Consider the following 16387-nt stretch of genomic DNA (forward strand, 5'->3'; position numbering starts at 1 on the left):
TTTGTTGTCGTGACGTCATCGGCGGACTACACGTAGCAAAGTTGGGGATGTTCATTTTTATTTTGTGAAGCTTATCTGACATTGCAGAATTTCAAAAGAATTTCTTTCTTTTCAATCTGAGTATATAAAATTGGATCTTTGACAAATTTCTTTTTAGTCGTGAATTTCTTGCAGAAAATATAAAAATCGCAAGTTATCACCCCTGTCTGCTCGATCTATATAATATTCCAATGAACCATCATGGAGGACAAATCTGCAAGTCTCTGAGTGATTGCTGTGGTTGTGCAGTCTATCGGCTGTTCCCGAAGCCTCAAAAGCTGAAAGCCTTGCTTACTGGCCGGTCTGCATCGGTGGCAAGCTAGGGAATTCAAAAGGACGGTTCTTTCTTTGGTAAATGCCTCCATATGGTTGTACCTTTGCATAATTTGTTTTGTGGAAAAATTATTATGAGCCTTAGCTAGTCCGATTCTACTTTGTTATGAAATTGCATATTTCTCAAGTAAAATGCTGTTTTTTTTTCTGTACCAGATACGGAGGGTTTTCTGAGGCAACTCGTGTCTGTCTGCAAATCAAACTTGCTACCAGTGCCCCAAGTAAAGAATACATAATTGAGTCAAGTCTCCAAAGCATGTGATCTCGAGTCATGTGATTTGATTGACAGTTCAACAAACCTGGCAAGCTTTACATCTGGACTGATAGTAAAACTTTATTCAGAGTCTTTCCCGTACTCGTGAGGTCGCCATGCCGTCGTCCACAACATTCCTGGGGAACTGGCGCGGTTGGATCCGTCCGGTGGTGTTCTCGGTGTACTTCGTGCTGCTGTGCGTAGCCCTGCCCTTCTGTGTGTGGGAGCTGAGGGGACAGAGTAAGGCCGTGCAGGCATGGTTTGTGGGAGGCATGTTTGTGTTCATGGCCATCCCTATCGCACTGCTGGGGATCCTACAACACCTCATCCACTACACACAGCCTCACCTACAGAGACACATCATCAGGTATGTGCGTATGTGTATCAATTAGTAGTAGTTAATTATTCTTCAAGACAAAAAGGGGGCCTACAAATGGGGGTACCATCAATGCTCTATGCTAAATTCAGGAAGGCAGCTGCTACATATCATGTTAACTTTAGCAGGCTGGCATCAATTTACGCTAAATTCAGGAGTTCATTACACTATAGCCTGTGTTTACACAATCTCTCGCTAGCTGGGGTTAATGACCCCCAACTGTCAGGTCGGCTGCTATAGGATCAAGATTTAGTCAGGCTATCCATTATACTATATGTAGTTGGATGAGACAGGCTTCATATATAGTGCACATGTTTTATCTGTTTTTATGATAGTCATTCACTTTTGGTCTGTATCTATCTTTTAGGATTCTATGGATGGTGCCAATATATGCTATTGATGCTGTGAGTACCAACACTGATTGTGATAATCAAGTAGCATGCAATTAGACATCAATGTGAAAGACAATAGACTGATCCTGACTATCCAAAACAATTAGCAGTTCAACCAATGATAGTATGTCAATTAGTGGTTTGACCAATGAGAATGTCTATCAAATATTTGATTTTTTATGTTTATACGGTTTATATCTCGCATTTCTATGTTTTGATGGAGATGGGCAGGGCTACTAGTATGGTATCAATCTGTTAATGCAGACTGTATTTGAAGAATGAACATAATAAAGTCACAGTGTAACTACAGTGTGGTTTAAGTGCCACTTACTGACCAGTCTACTAGTAACTGGTCCGTACCTTTTAGCCTAGTGGTAAGTGCGTTGGGTTTGTGTGCTGGTGGGCCCGAGTTCAGTCCCTGAGAGCCAGGAGACTGTACTACTGTACTCGCCTTATGTGTTTCAACATAACAATCGCTCTTTCCCAACAGTGGTTTGCGCTGAAATTTGCTGCTTCCACCATCTACCTTGACACGATACGGGAGTGCTACGAGGCGTACGTCATCTACAACTTCATGATCTTCGTGCTGAACTACCTGCAGACTGAGATGGACCTGGAGGCGGTGTGTGCCAGGAAGAAACAAGTCAGACACCTCTTCCCATTCTGCTTCCTACCGCCATGGAGGATGGGAAAGTAGGTGGAGAATTTACTGTAAATTGCAAAATATTTGTGGTGGCTTAGTGTTTGTGATTTTTTGTGGTGACCCCCTCCCCCACAAAATTGTCACCACACTGTGAGCATGTATTTGGTTCTGTATGTCTGTATGAGTCTATGCTCCTGCTTACTTCACTGTTAATTAAAAACATGCAGCAAATGCCTCCTTTCCTCCTACCGTAAAATTAGATGAGTTCATGGTTACTGTAACACTTTTCTTCTAGGAGTTACATCATAATTGCAAATTAGCTGTACTGGTATCTCACCTATTGTATGATAATTTATTTCAAATCTCATTTGCTTTTCTACCTTTACAGAAGTTTTATAGCGTGGTGCAAACACGGTGCAATATCCTACTCAGTGGTGAGGCCTATCACCACTATTGTTGCCTTGTAAGTACACATAACATTTTACAGTAGGTTGATAGTATAATGACTTTATCTTGTTACAGAAAAGTCCATCGGACTGTAAAGCATAAACAGGACTATGTTGTACATATACTTAATATAACTCTCTGAGGTCTATTACTTTGTATGCCCGTCAAAAGTTGCAGAAAGCCTATGGCATCCCCTCTCACTGCTCTCCGAGTCACATGCCCTATAGCTACCTGCATAAAGAACCATCATAGAAGTGATGGATCGCTCATAACTTGACAAAGACTGGTAATGTACAGTCAAAGAGAGCCTGCTTAAGTATAATTTCCAACCATACATGTAAATGTTACTGTTGTGTCCTTCTTATTTTAACCTCCTTGGTGTATTTTATTCCAGAAGATGAAGACTGTCATTTAAGATCTTTTTGTGTTTCGGCGCCTTCGCGCCGAAACGCAATGTCCTGGCTTTTACCTTGCATGCATGCTTCGATGCTTCGATGGTTCAACACTGTGTCGCACACCATATGACCTTATATGGCAATACATTCCAAAATTCTTGTATAGCCGTTGCCTTATATGGCAAGTGAGCAAGAAATTTCAGGCAGGCTTGATTTGCATGACACATAGGACAGCATCTAACTGCTACAACTGTTCGGAAATATCATTGCATTGTGGTTTCGGACTTTGATATCCTGAAAAATGACCATATTACATCTATACCACAAGATTGCAGAAGAAAAAAAATGATTTCGTCAAGAAAACGACCAAAAATCGACATAAATGATACCATGTAGTGAGGTTATAGCATTACGTACAGAGTTCCGTGTTACACACTACAGCTTAGCTCATCTGGCAACGCGTAGCACTTCGGACCCAGAAGATTCGGGTTCGTGTCCATGCGTGGATTTTTTTTTCTTTTTAGATATTGAATATCAAATATATATATATTGATATTATATTAATCTATCAATATCATATTTATGAATATCATTTTTTTTTCATTAATAAATAAAGAAATATTTTATAATTGTTATTTTTAAATATTCATTTAATATATACAAGGCCTTTGTCTTATGAACAGGACTTCATAGATTCCAAACCCGGCATTCGAATTTTTCTGTTCATTGTAATGGAAAATACCGTGCAGCGGCTCCTATGCGCGGTAAGATGATTCTTGCAAAACACTCGCCACTAAACTTCTATCCCCGATGTAAACAGAGGCTCTTGATGTTGTTTGCAAAACAGCGATCCTTTGTTACAGTAGCAAATGCTCCATTGTTCAGTATCGACTTCATTCAAACAACACGGACGTGGAAAGTGACGCCGCTCGGCACAAAAATATGGGAATTTTCATGAATTTTAGCAAAATTACCCAGGAAAATAAGGAAGAAATGTTGTTAATGCGGAAACCAGAATAATACGGATGAGGTAGCTGTTGATTTGTTTGACATTTGGTAGTCATTTTAGATAGAACCTTAGCTGTTATGAACTTCTATTTCACTTAATTACCATAGTGCTGATGATTCAATGGTGCTTTTTCAAATTTTATGTTTTATTGCGTGCCATGTACATAATTACATTGATAGCTTTTATAATGAGCCTATTGTACATTTTACAAATAAGTACAAGTTGTAGGCCAAGACCAGCTTTTTCAAAAGCACTTAAGTTAAGTGACGTAAGTTCAAAATTGCTTTCCCCAATCTTCCTTTCTCTATTAAAACAGTACTCATTTCCCAAAATGACAATTTTTCTTATAGACTCAACAGCCCTTGAGTGACTTTCTCTGGCAGATTTTACTTCAAGTAAAGGGAAAAGACAATTCACACTCATAAACGTAGCCGAAACGCCAGCTTTTTTGAAAAGCTCTTGTTTTATTCATTATCTCTTTCAGAATCTGTGAGCTGTCTGGAGTGTACCATGAAGGAGATTTTGGCTGGGATTCTGCCTGGACCTACATAGTCATTATCAATAACATCTCACAAGTGGTGAGTAAAAAACAATCCATGCAAGCCATATCTTAATCTTGTTGAGTAATTGTGATGATTTAAAGATCATTGCGGCTGTTTTTGTGATACATAGTAGTAATAGTATGTAAAAAAACATTTTCCAGATACATCAATTCACATATTCTATGATCTTTGACAAAACAATATGTGACATCTTTGTGGCTGCATTGACTACACCAATCCTGACTGTCCATCACAATTATCAGTTCAACCAATCGAAGGGTGGCAATTAGCAGTTCAACCAATGAGAGAGTAGAAGTGGCTATGGGATTAATCTATTGTTCAGAGCCTCCTACAATGTTTGGTACATGTTTTAATGTGTTTTTTCCAGTGGGCATTGTATTGCCTGGTTCTGTTCTACCACGCCATGAAGGAAGAGCTGGCCCCCATCAGCCCCTTTGGCAAGTTCCTGTGTGTGAAGATGGTCGTCTTTTTCTCCTTCTGGTGAGAGCTCCAAAATTTACATGTTGACGTATCTGTACTCCTCACAATTCTTAACTACTTGTACTGCTTCTGTGCAACTTGTCCACTTAAAGTGTGTGAACTACCCATCACGCAACACATATTCATGGAAAGCAATTGTATCTATGATGTGTGATGCATTAATAAGTATATGTATGTATATCAATATATATGAATGAGATGTGATTTTTGTTCTTTGTGCATCACCAGGTGTGTTTAGTCCTTTCATAATTCATAATAGACAAGTTTATTTTTTGCAGGCAAGCTGTGGCCATTGCCTTACTGGTGAAGGTGGGGGTCATTAACGAGAAAAACACATGGGACTTTAGGGATGGTGTGGACAGTGTTGCCAATGGGCTTCAGGTAATATTTACATCTTTGTTGGTTCATTAGATATCTTTTACTATAATTTTAACTCTGGGCTTTTGTTTAGTTTACCTCAATGTGAAGTATTGTTTTTGGCTATTGTTTTTTTTTTTTTTCTGTGTGTGTGTATCTGTAATTTCCAGTATACTCAATGTAGCATTGCCATACATGTGTACATCCCCAGTGTAGCTATTTTTGTCTGGACTGGAAGGTTTGCAAAGCAGTGTCTGCCACCTCTGACTGGTGCTGCTATGTTATCTTCAGTAATTTTGTATTCAGAACATTCAACATTTACATCTACTTATGTCTTAATCTTGTTTTCCTCTTTACAGGATTTCTTGATCTGTATTGAGATGTTTATCGCAGCAGTTGCCCACTACTACACCTTCTCCTACAAGCCGTACATCGACCCTAACGCCCCGTCAGTTCCCTGCTTTGCCTCCTTCATGGCCATGTGGGACGTCTCAGATGTCAGACACGATGTCAGAGAGCATATCAGAGTTGTGGGTAAGTCTGATATACATGTAATCACTGTCTAGAAGTTGAACATGTCCCCAAGTTGGAGGCGGTAATACAATATTTCTGTTTTGCCATATGGATCCAATTCCATGGAACTTTGGGTGAGGTTTGATCCCAGGGTTGGACCCAGCTTAGACATGTTGTAAGGGATTCATCATTTTGGATGGTGGTGTAAAGCTGGTGGCCCCATGTACAGGGGAGCTTCAGGCATGAGCCTCATTCATATCAAACCCCTGTACATAAAGGAACCCAACACATTTATCGAGTAGAGTAGGGGTGACTCGGTGTGCTTGGCTAAATATGCAACCCATAGCAAACCGCATTGCACTTCCACTAGCTATAGCTACAGCAGGAGGCTAGTCCACTGGAGTGTCTTCAGGTACCATTCTCTTGCTCAAGTGTTGGGTGCTTAGCATAGAAAGCAGTATATATCATTCTTAAAGTATTTTGTATGACAGTGACTGTCTGTGTTTGTCATCTCTTTTCATTACAGTGTATTTGGTATCACTTCCCTCAATTCTGTATCTAGTAGTAAAAATATTGCTTTGGCTTTCTCTATTTCAGGAGGCACGGTACAGCAAAGAGTTAAGACTACAATCATCCCCAGGACGTTTAGGAATGGAGACGTCTCCGAGAGGACCAGTTTGCTTCATCCGATTATGGAGGACCAAAAGCCAGAACCATCCTACCTGTCTAACCTACAGAGGGCAGGGAACACTGAGATGACTACCTTCAGTAGTGCAGAGGTGGCTCCAGAGCACATGAGATACACAGAGGGGAGTGTAGCAGAGAGAGATAAAAGTTTTCCCAAACCAGGAAGGGTAGATAGGGACACTGATGCTGCAGATAGTACATCTTATCAAGGAGTAGGACTTAAAAAAGAAGATCGTCATCATGAAGATGTGTAAAAAGATAGTGTCATCAAATACTGTACTTGTTATAAACCTCATTCTGTGAATCCTTAACACAAAGTGCCAGAGATAATATCATGAGAAAGGGAGCAATGGGAATTTTAATGGTAAATATATGAATATTTCTTAAGTACATGTACATGACAGTAGGGTCTTTCATCTACATTCTTTTAGATTTTTGTATCCTTAGAATATTGTCTTTGGATAAATGTTACATGTTCAGTGCTTGGTGGTACAGTAGTCAAAGTTTCTGGTACTTTGCAGAACAACCTGTATTCTTGGATGTCTACAAAATTTTTGCACTTGTGCAATAGACTTGAAAATCTGTCTTGGTGTAGAGAGACGCACATTCAGTTATTGAAGATACTCTCTGGCTTTAACAGTTTGTACATGTAGACTGATCCATCACAATTAGCACTTCAACCAAAGAGAGAATGGCAATGTTGGGCTGACCAATGAGAGAGTGGCTGCATGTCTGACAAATAGTGTATTTGTATTTTTATTTTGCATTTCTATGTTTTAACAGAGGTGGACAGGGCTATGGGATCAATCTATTAATCATGACCTGTCAATTAATTACGCTATTTTTTCACAAAATCCACTACATTATGGCATAAATCTTAAGAGATTTACATGTTCCTGGAACAAATAAAATTGTCTGCTAGAGGAGTAGCTGTTTTGAAAGTTGAGTAATTGCGTTTGTATCTGCAGATATTTATTGTCTCGAACAAATGTATAGCGTGTTTAACACACTACAAACATATACACTGCCAGTTCAAATGTCTATGACAATCGTAAATTAAGGAATACAGCACTGACTGGAAGTGATTATCTTGGGTGACAAAAGTTGTTTTAAATGTAGATAAAAAAAAGTATGAAAATCTGGACAACAGAATATAATATACATTATAAGTAATAAAAAACGTCAACCATGTCAAGTCCATGGTTTTGTATCATTTCATGTTGGAAGACATTTTCTATTCTGGAGAGATGTCTTTTATGCACTTAACAGTTGGAAACAGTTGGAAAGAATCTACATTTTGTATTACTGAAAAATGAACGCTGAATGTTAAGATTCTTTAAACTGCTCAGCGAGGATTGGAAAAACAACACTGAGTCATTTTAACAAGGGGAATGCCATTTTGATAAAAATTCAATCGCCAGTCACAAATATACCCCTTTCCCAACCCTGGCACCATTGCAAAATCTGCTCTAGTAGACGCACAATCTTTGGGAAATGTGCATGAGTTCGGCTAAAACGGGTCTACCTTCTTATTCAATACAAAACCCCAATAATAATTTAAAGGTAGACCTAACAATAACCAGCCAACTCTCATTTTTGCCCAACTCACGTTTCTGCTGGATTGTTTGGAAAGGATCTATTGAATAATGTGTGAAAACGTTATATAACTTCCATGACTCAGGACTTGAAATTTCAAACGATACAGTTATTAGCTTTCTTGTTCTTTGATAACAATGGAGATCGTACTATTCTGACAACTGGCTTCTAAAATTATTTGCTGTCCTCTCTCCACATGCACTGGTTTATCCAGTACAACTGCAGCCTGTTTCCAATGAGTGCTATCATCCCTTGTACTCAATCTATTGTTTGAGTCCACCCAGATCTCAAACCAGAATGGTACAGCCAATATTGTCCCAGTGTCAGATGCCATGACCACCAGCGCCTTGGACTGTTCCAAGTACGAGGGGAGGGTGTCACCGTGGGTTTCCTCGTCCAGCTTGAAGTTGAAGATGTGGAAGGGCTCTGTAAGGGGTTTGTGGGAAAGTTTGGAGAGGGTGATGTCCTGGTGGGTTGTTGCCTGTGGTTGAGAACATTTTACCATTGTTACAAATACAAATTTGGAAATAAACCATTGAAGGTCAGAGCCAACAAAGTTATACACAGTCTTGTACAAAGGAATTTGCATGAATGTTGATTGCAGAACACCAGAGCCATGTGTCTCAGGGTATTCAATAAAGTTCACAGTTTGAAGTGCTCATGTGCATTGTGAATAATATGTCAAAGTTGAAGGCCCTGGTCGTTTGTTATGTATTGCCAGGGGCCTCCAGCTTCGACATACACGTAGTACCTAAAATGCTTCACACCGTACATATCAGGGCTCGAAATTCATTTTTAGAAATAGGTGCACTGGTGCACCCAACCAAAAAAACTAGGTGCACAGAAAGAATTTTGGGTGCACCACATAATATAAATTGAATGTGAGGCTATTGCAGTGTCATAAATTCAAGGAGAGGTCACCACAAAAATAAAGCCACCACAAATGTTTCAAGATTTATGATAGTATACAGCATGAACAGAAAGGCATAAATTTGAAAGAAATATGACACAGTGTGTTTAGTCATACCTGGAAGATATTCATGAAGTCTGCCACCTTTAGCCCCAGTGTTGGTTCTGAGCCCAACACCCTGTTTTCCCTGATCAGGACATCTGACTGTATACACACACCATACACTGATGCAGCACAGGGTAGGATGGTTCCTCCTGGTTTAATAGCATATGCCCTAGGGGAAAATATTATAAATCATTCCTCTCATGCTGGTATAAAAATAATCAATACAAATGCTAGATTTACCTTACACATGACAAAGAAAATGCTGAGGATATATATTTCGTACATGTTTAAGGACATATCAGTGTAAGTATGTATGTATCTACATCTATATCTGTCTGCATTTGTATGTCTGAGCACATATCAAGATATTTAGAGTCAAACATGGTCGGACAACCACCTGGCGCAGGCAACCACCTCCAGTCACAAGCCACATTAAAAGAGTCCTGTTAACTCAACCCTGTCCTCAGCAACCACCTGTCTTCCGTTCGGCAACCATTTTGCCTCAGTCCCTTGAGTGGTTGCTGAATCCAGGTTTGACTGTATTAATCAACTTTCTAGATAGCTTTATAATTCTTATATTTAAATTTTCAATCTTCAACATTGAATTTATACACTGTTCACATAATGATTTTCAGCTTTTGGATTAAGATTCATAGTCTTGCATCGACTAAAATTGTTGTCAGCTCAGGTTTCAGATGCATGTTTTTCGACAGGTGATTTTTACCTTGCCAAAGCCAAGTCCTCCAGAACCTGCTGTCTCAGCACTCCCGATGGCTCCACCAGCTCTGTCGCTACCACATCCCACAATGCACCACTGCTTCCTGTTGGTTCCAGGGAACTGGGTCCAAACTCCACAACTCCTTCCGGTATTCCATTCCTTCTTGCCAACGTTTCAAGCAGTTTCTGAGAGCAGGAATTCTGGCCGGAATATCTGACCTTCCTTGCGCCAAGCTTGGCAGCACAGAGCCCTACCATCGACATTCCCTGGCCAAGATCTAACACTGATACATCACAATTTCCTGTTCTTTCATGTGAACTCTGAGCCCCTTCTGTTTCCATACTGTCTCCTGCACAGAAGCCAGTTAAGTCTACAACATTGCTCCCAATGGTTCTTGAAAGGTAAGCATGTAGAGCAGTGTGGAAGCTGTCATTAAATCTACTATCATTCAAGACACAGATGTCACTTTGAGGAAGGCATACAATTTCTGCTTGGTCCGAAGTTTCGGAAAGAGGTGTATCTTTACTTGTGTGGTACAGGCCCATTGGTGAACTACAAGAGGAGGCCTCCATTTCAGCATCTCTGTGTTCTTTGGAACCTTCTCCAAGTTGCTCCCCCTGTGTGTTTGGAATGGAAGTGCAGTGCAGCTGTCTGCCATCTTTGTGATGCTGCACCTCAGACACCCACATCCTGATACAGTCCCCACGACAGGTAGCTGACACTACGACGGTGTCCCCCTCTGCAACTTGGAGACCCCCTGTCAAGCAGTCTGATTCTGACAGGAAGAAAAACAAAAGTCAGAAAATATTGCGGAAAAGATAATTTAAGTGATTAACTTTTTGACTTGTTTTGTTGCTAAAAACATGTTATTCATGCCAAAGCACTGGAAAGCAAAGGATGGAAAACATTGCATGATCGTTGAAATCAGCACCATTTTTTATCTGAGGTACTAGTACTCTTGAAAGTATGGGTTCTCTATATAAGATATCTGAAGTCTATCTACATAAACATTCTGTACACTGTTTATTCATGTTTCTGTCATCATTGGAGACCACAGGTTATTTGTCAAATAGTCCAGGTACAGGTACAGCTCAAGACTTGTACTGGAACCTATACTTGTACCTGAAGCTACGTTTAGATACACACCCCAAGTACCATACTAGAACCGTTATTTCTATTAAATTTTTCACCTGTCAGGTGATGCCTGTGCACAGGGAAGATGGCCTGCTCCCAGCAGGTGTCCTGATCAGGTGAAGTGGACAGGTGCGTCTCGTCATCCAGGTGCAAATCAAACCACATCACAATGGCATCCACCACACCTGGATGCTTCACAGGCAGGTGGAAAACTTGCAGGTGGTCCAGAGATTCAGGCGAAAATGTCTGAAGCATGGCAGCAACAAACCATTTATAAACAGCTGTGCAATTAATAGTTTTTAAATTTTCAAATGTAAAGACTTACAGATACTTTACTATGTTCACTACATCTGAAAATATTTGAGACGTGTAGCCACTCTCTCATTGGTCAAACCAATCTATTGCTTCAATATCACATTGCCATCTGTCAGATGTCCTGCATGGCAATCTACAACATTCTAAAGTTATAGGTGAGGAACAGTAGTGTACCTGAGGATCGTTGAAGTCCATCTGGAATACCTGACAGGGTTTTGTAAGACAAGAAAACCCGCCTCTGACTCGATTTAACACTTCAGAGGAGTAAGGCTCTGTATCAGGGGGTATCTGGTCAGCTGTGTCTGGAAATAACCATATAAATACATTTAGAACAACAGAAAAGAATAGAATACTTTCATGTGATGTCATGGCTGTATCTACCACCATGTTGCTGTCCCTATTTGCATTTCGTGAATCATAGCTCAAGCATTTTGTGACATGTAAAAATCTGTCTCTCTCAAATAAGTATTATTGAATGTATACTGCTCAAAGAAAAGAATTCCAGTAGAATGCTTATTATATAAATAAAATAAAACACAAAAAATGCTGTGTGTGCTTCAGATACAATCCACTGAAATGCAAATAGGGACACCAACACAGTGGTCAGCACCTGTTTACTTCATTGATACGGAAAGGGCGAGAAAATGCTCTATAGTGTGAACATCTACCTGCATGAATGGCAGTTTGACTGGTGATGTCCAGTCCAGACAGGTCCACTCCACAGCAGCTAGTCTGTAGAACCGTGTGGTTACGTCTGATGTCTGGACACTCCACTATACAGGCATGGACTGTCGCACCGCCTGGGATCACCCTACCATGCCTCACTGACTCCTGCAAGTAATGTGTAATAAGATTTAACTTAAAATATTTTGTGAAAATGTACAGTATGGAATAGTCATAATTGTTCAGAAATCCTGCTAAATCAACATTAAATGGAATAACATAAACTAATGATCTTGAAAGCATGGGCAAAGATTTAATGATGAAACAACATCCTATTAGAATTATTTTCTGATTACTTTGAAATATGTGGGTGTGGCCTCTAACCAGCTGTCAGCCAATCAGAGAATTGCCTAAATATTTTGTTTAGGTAAAGCCAATTCTCTGATTGGCTGACAGGTGGTTACAGACCACATCCACAAAATGGAAATCTCAGCCTGGTTTAACAGAGCCTCCCCAAGGTAAATATTGTATAGGCCCCAGGTATAGTACCATAGTAGAGTGCTTACTGGGTGGTTGAGTGTAGATTTAGGAGGCAGCAGTAGGTGTTCCCATGCATGTCTCAGTGTGGCCAGGATGTGTTCACCTAACAAGCCTGCATCCACAGTCTCAGTCACAACCAGAGATACCCTGGGTACAATATACAGAGAGAAGACACTGGCAGTTTGTCTTAGATGGACATGTGAATGTACATGTTGTCACCTACAACACTTTAAACACACCATAGATTCAGTAATGAATAATGTATATAAACTCGAAAAGTATGTCAAATCAAGGGGTAAGGCAATATGATCTTAGAAGGAATAGTTACTCCATTTACATGATAGCAATTAAATATGACTTTGAAAAAGAGACGCGGTGAAAACAATTATTTGTATTGACTTGTCAGCTAAATGAAACAAACAACCAGAAGTACTGTGCGATCAAAATGGAAACTGAATGCCATATGAAATACACCAATCTTGACTGTCAATCATAATCAATAGTTCAACCAATGATAGCTTGGCAATTAGCAGTTTGACCAATGAGAGAGTGGCTGCATGTCTGTCAAATATATGCATTTCTACATTTTCTACTTTGCATTTCTATGTTCCTCTATCATTGAAATACGCATTTCCAAGTACACTCGGAGTACACTCCGAGTGAGCTTGGAAATGCGTGTGTAAACTCAGCCATATATAGAGAGACATAAAGAAACTAAGATACCTTTCAGGCAGGTGTTCAGGAACAGTCATATCTGTTGACTTGATGTGGTGGAGGTGGACACTGTTCTGCATACCATTGGTGACCAGTACTTTGTTGGCCAACTGGTACATTGTCTTGGACATCTCACAGGCATGGACAGTCCTGGCACCGCACTGCACAGCAAACATGCTGGGAGCATAGAGGAACGGAAACATTAACCTTCTCCCTACTGCCTTACTCTGTAACCAATAGAGAATTGGGTGCCTAACGGCTACTTCACTGTGCTAAATGTTAAGCGAGGTACCCGTATAGGTAGGTAGGTAGTCGACGTGCTTACACACCATCGGGGTTATACCGCCCCTTACAGGGTGACATACCCTTTCCTTGGCTGATACAAGACAGGGATACATCAGGTCTCCCGTCCGGGTGAATGGTGTGTATATACTTACTAGTACATACAATCATCACTATTCATTCTAGTTCCAGTATACAGGGTATATGCTCTCAGGCTTCTATGCTGAAAGAAACAGTGCTAGTGTAACTGGGATTGAACTTCTGGATACCTGTTTGAACCCCGTTACCATGACATTACCGTGCGACCAATCAGAGCTCTCACATATATTTTACGTAAATAAGATAAATTTTTTGGTGCCAGATTATTATCTATGGGTGCCAGATTATTTGTCAAAAAAAAGATCAAAGGAGCAACCAGAACTAGAATAGGATCCCAAACATTTTGCACTCATATATCTTGCACAGTGTGAAAGAAAAGACTTTTAACAAACTTTTAAACTTTTAACAGAACATCTAGTAATCGTTTACCTCAATAGCCCAGTGCCTGTCCCTATGTCCAGCACAGTGTCATGCCCCCCTAGCACAGCTCGTTGTATTGCCTGATGAAAAGCGGTGTTCCTGGCCTTGTCGTTCAGCATCCTGAAGTGCCACCTCTCCACCAGGGCGTTACACACCGACTGGAGGTTCTCCCTGGCTGACCTATGACCTGGGTCCAGCTGTAGGGCCTGGATGAAGTATGACGCTGCTTCATCAGTGTAGCCGTGCCTGTCAACAATGGAGAACACACTGTCATGCTACTGTCACATTTCCAAACCAACGTCCAAATGACTAGTTTACCCGCTTTTTTTTCTGCACAATCTTATATACTAGACCCTAGACGTCAAATCATTCCCACAGAATCTGCTATACGCTAGATATAAAGAATGCAAGGATATCTCAAAGTAATAATAACAGGTCGCCTGGAATCCATCCTATTCTACATCCAGATTGCTCCTGATCAGGGAACAGTTATATGTGCAGTTGTTTGACATTTGAATATTTGCATGAAATTTGAAACTTAGAGCCCTGATTACATGTAGCTGTGAGTTGAACGGTTGTTTGTAGTGTCATGGTAACTTATTATGACAATTGACAGCCCACTTCCGTTCAAATTTGGGAATGCAAAATATAAAACAAACAAAATTGACAGACATGCATCCACTCTTTTTTTAAACTGCTAATTGCTATCCTCTCATTGGTAGAACTGCTAATTGTGATGGACAGTCCAGATCGGTCTATTCTACAAAAGCAAAGGGTAAGAAAATTGCTTACTTAAACAGGTGTGCCCCCATGTTGTTGACCACACCCTCACAGTCAGGGTACACCTGTAGCGCCTGCTGGTAGCTGTGCAGTGCCTCCTCCCCCCTCCCCATGGACTCCAACTCATCCACCCACAACTTCACTGCCAGGCTGAAGTCATCCTTCACATAAGGCTTCAGGTCTGGTGCTTAAAAACAACAACAACAACAACAGATGAATTATACATGAATCAATGGGCGTTTTCTACAAAAATAGTGCATGAGGGCAATGTGAGTGTCAGGAGTGAGTGAGATGTACGGATGTAAAGAGCTTGAGAAACTTTTTTGAGAGCGAAACAAAAACTTGGTCAAACATGTTACAGAAGAAAGCTCACAGTGGCCATCTGAGGACCGTCAGGGTCAATTTCATTTTTGTACTTTTGGCAGAGTATGTTTCTAAGGTTAAAATTGTGCATGCTAGAAGTATAGGGGAGCCACTTTTCCCGACTGGAAAAATGGTTACTATATCTAGTACCAGCTTTTTTAGACAGTTCTCTTTCATGGACTCTATTGAGCGGACGTAGAAGTGATGACTTGTAATGTTGTATGTATACAAATTTGTGGTTTGTCATGAGGATTCAACCATGGGGTACTAGTACACCGGTTCTTTTGCCTATCCACTTTTTTTTTTATGGACCGGACAATTATTTCCGCCAACCCAAGTTTGATTGCATCATATATCTCACCTATACTAACCACCATGAGGTAATGTGTGAAGGCAGTCTGGTAGTCCTGATGATGTAGACACAGTTTAGCAGTGTCCATGGTCTGCTGTAACAGGTGAAGCTGTGTCTGTCTGTCTCCAGCATCACTACAGGAGGAGGAACCTGTATCTTCATCATCTTCATCTATGTCTGAAAGAACAAAATAAGAATGTAGAAAATTAGTCTTTTCCAACAGATAATCATCTTAAGAAGATGTGTCTGTTTGTCTCCAGCATTACTACTAGAGGAGGTCTACTGAAGGAGGAACCTGTACCTTCATCATTTTTATCTATACCTGAATTAGGAACAAAATGAAAATGTACTTAGTAGATGCCATGCCATATGACGTTACAACACAAGAAAGAGTTTCAAACATCTTGCATACCTGAATACTGTCTTAAGAAGCTGTGTCTTAATCTTCATGTGCTACTTCACGTGCTACCTTTTCAGTATCAAAATGGTTGAATACCTTCTCACTTTTATTTCAAAACTGCTGAAAATCATAAAATCCATGCATAATAAATTAATAATGCAACAATATAACGTTATCTATTGAAATCATGCAACCAGACATTTTACGAAAAAAAGAACACAGGCCTACCACTGACCAGATTCATCAGAACTAGAATCAGCTCCGTTCTCCATCCTCCAATCAGTGGATAGGTTGTTTGTCGTTTGATTTTTGTCCAAATCCATCGATCCTCATCATTAGTTGAACTGCCCCCCTCCCCCTTACAAGTCGTGCCCTCTCTCTCTCCCTCTGAAATTATTTGCAAAGATCACACAACTGAAAAGTTTCAGTTTTTATACAGGAAAATTCCCACAGAATCCAACCTGCCAACTGTCATCAAATATTTTCCGCCCTTTAGTGCAAAACTAGGA

General features: G+C 40.3%; 2 protein-coding genes across 2 annotated transcripts; one reads left to right on the forward strand and one right to left on the reverse strand.

Moving 5' to 3' along the window:
* Positions 1–212: 212 nt before the first annotated feature.
* LOC136436486 (transmembrane protein 184C-like) lies at positions 213–7682 on the forward strand. Its single transcript, XM_066430489.1, has 10 exons — positions 213–390; positions 529–992; positions 1369–1405; positions 1884–2086; positions 2425–2499; positions 4372–4465; positions 4818–4930; positions 5209–5311; positions 5647–5821; positions 6398–7682. Exons 2-10 carry the CDS (start codon positions 742–744, stop codon positions 6739–6741), a joined length of 1395 nt encoding a protein of 464 aa, XP_066286586.1. The 5' UTR covers positions 213–390; positions 529–741; the 3' UTR covers positions 6742–7682.
* On the reverse strand, positions 7225–16230 carry LOC136436483 (protein arginine N-methyltransferase 9-like). The gene is made up of 12 exons (XM_066430485.1): positions 16114–16230; positions 15488–15655; positions 14776–14950; positions 13993–14229; positions 13192–13359; positions 12495–12615; positions 11934–12096; positions 11440–11567; positions 11007–11196; positions 9823–10591; positions 9111–9267; positions 7225–8564 (listed from the first exon to the last, which is right to left on the reverse strand). Exons 1-12 carry the CDS (start codon positions 16199–16201, stop codon positions 8196–8198), a joined length of 2733 nt encoding a protein of 910 aa, XP_066286582.1. The 5' UTR covers positions 16202–16230; the 3' UTR covers positions 7225–8195.
* Positions 16231–16387: the final 157 nt, after the last annotated feature.

This window comes from Branchiostoma lanceolatum, chromosome 6, assembly GCF_035083965.1.
Source record: "Branchiostoma lanceolatum isolate klBraLanc5 chromosome 6, klBraLanc5.hap2, whole genome shotgun sequence".
Lineage (NCBI taxonomy): Eukaryota > Metazoa > Chordata > Leptocardii > Amphioxiformes > Branchiostomatidae > Branchiostoma > Branchiostoma lanceolatum.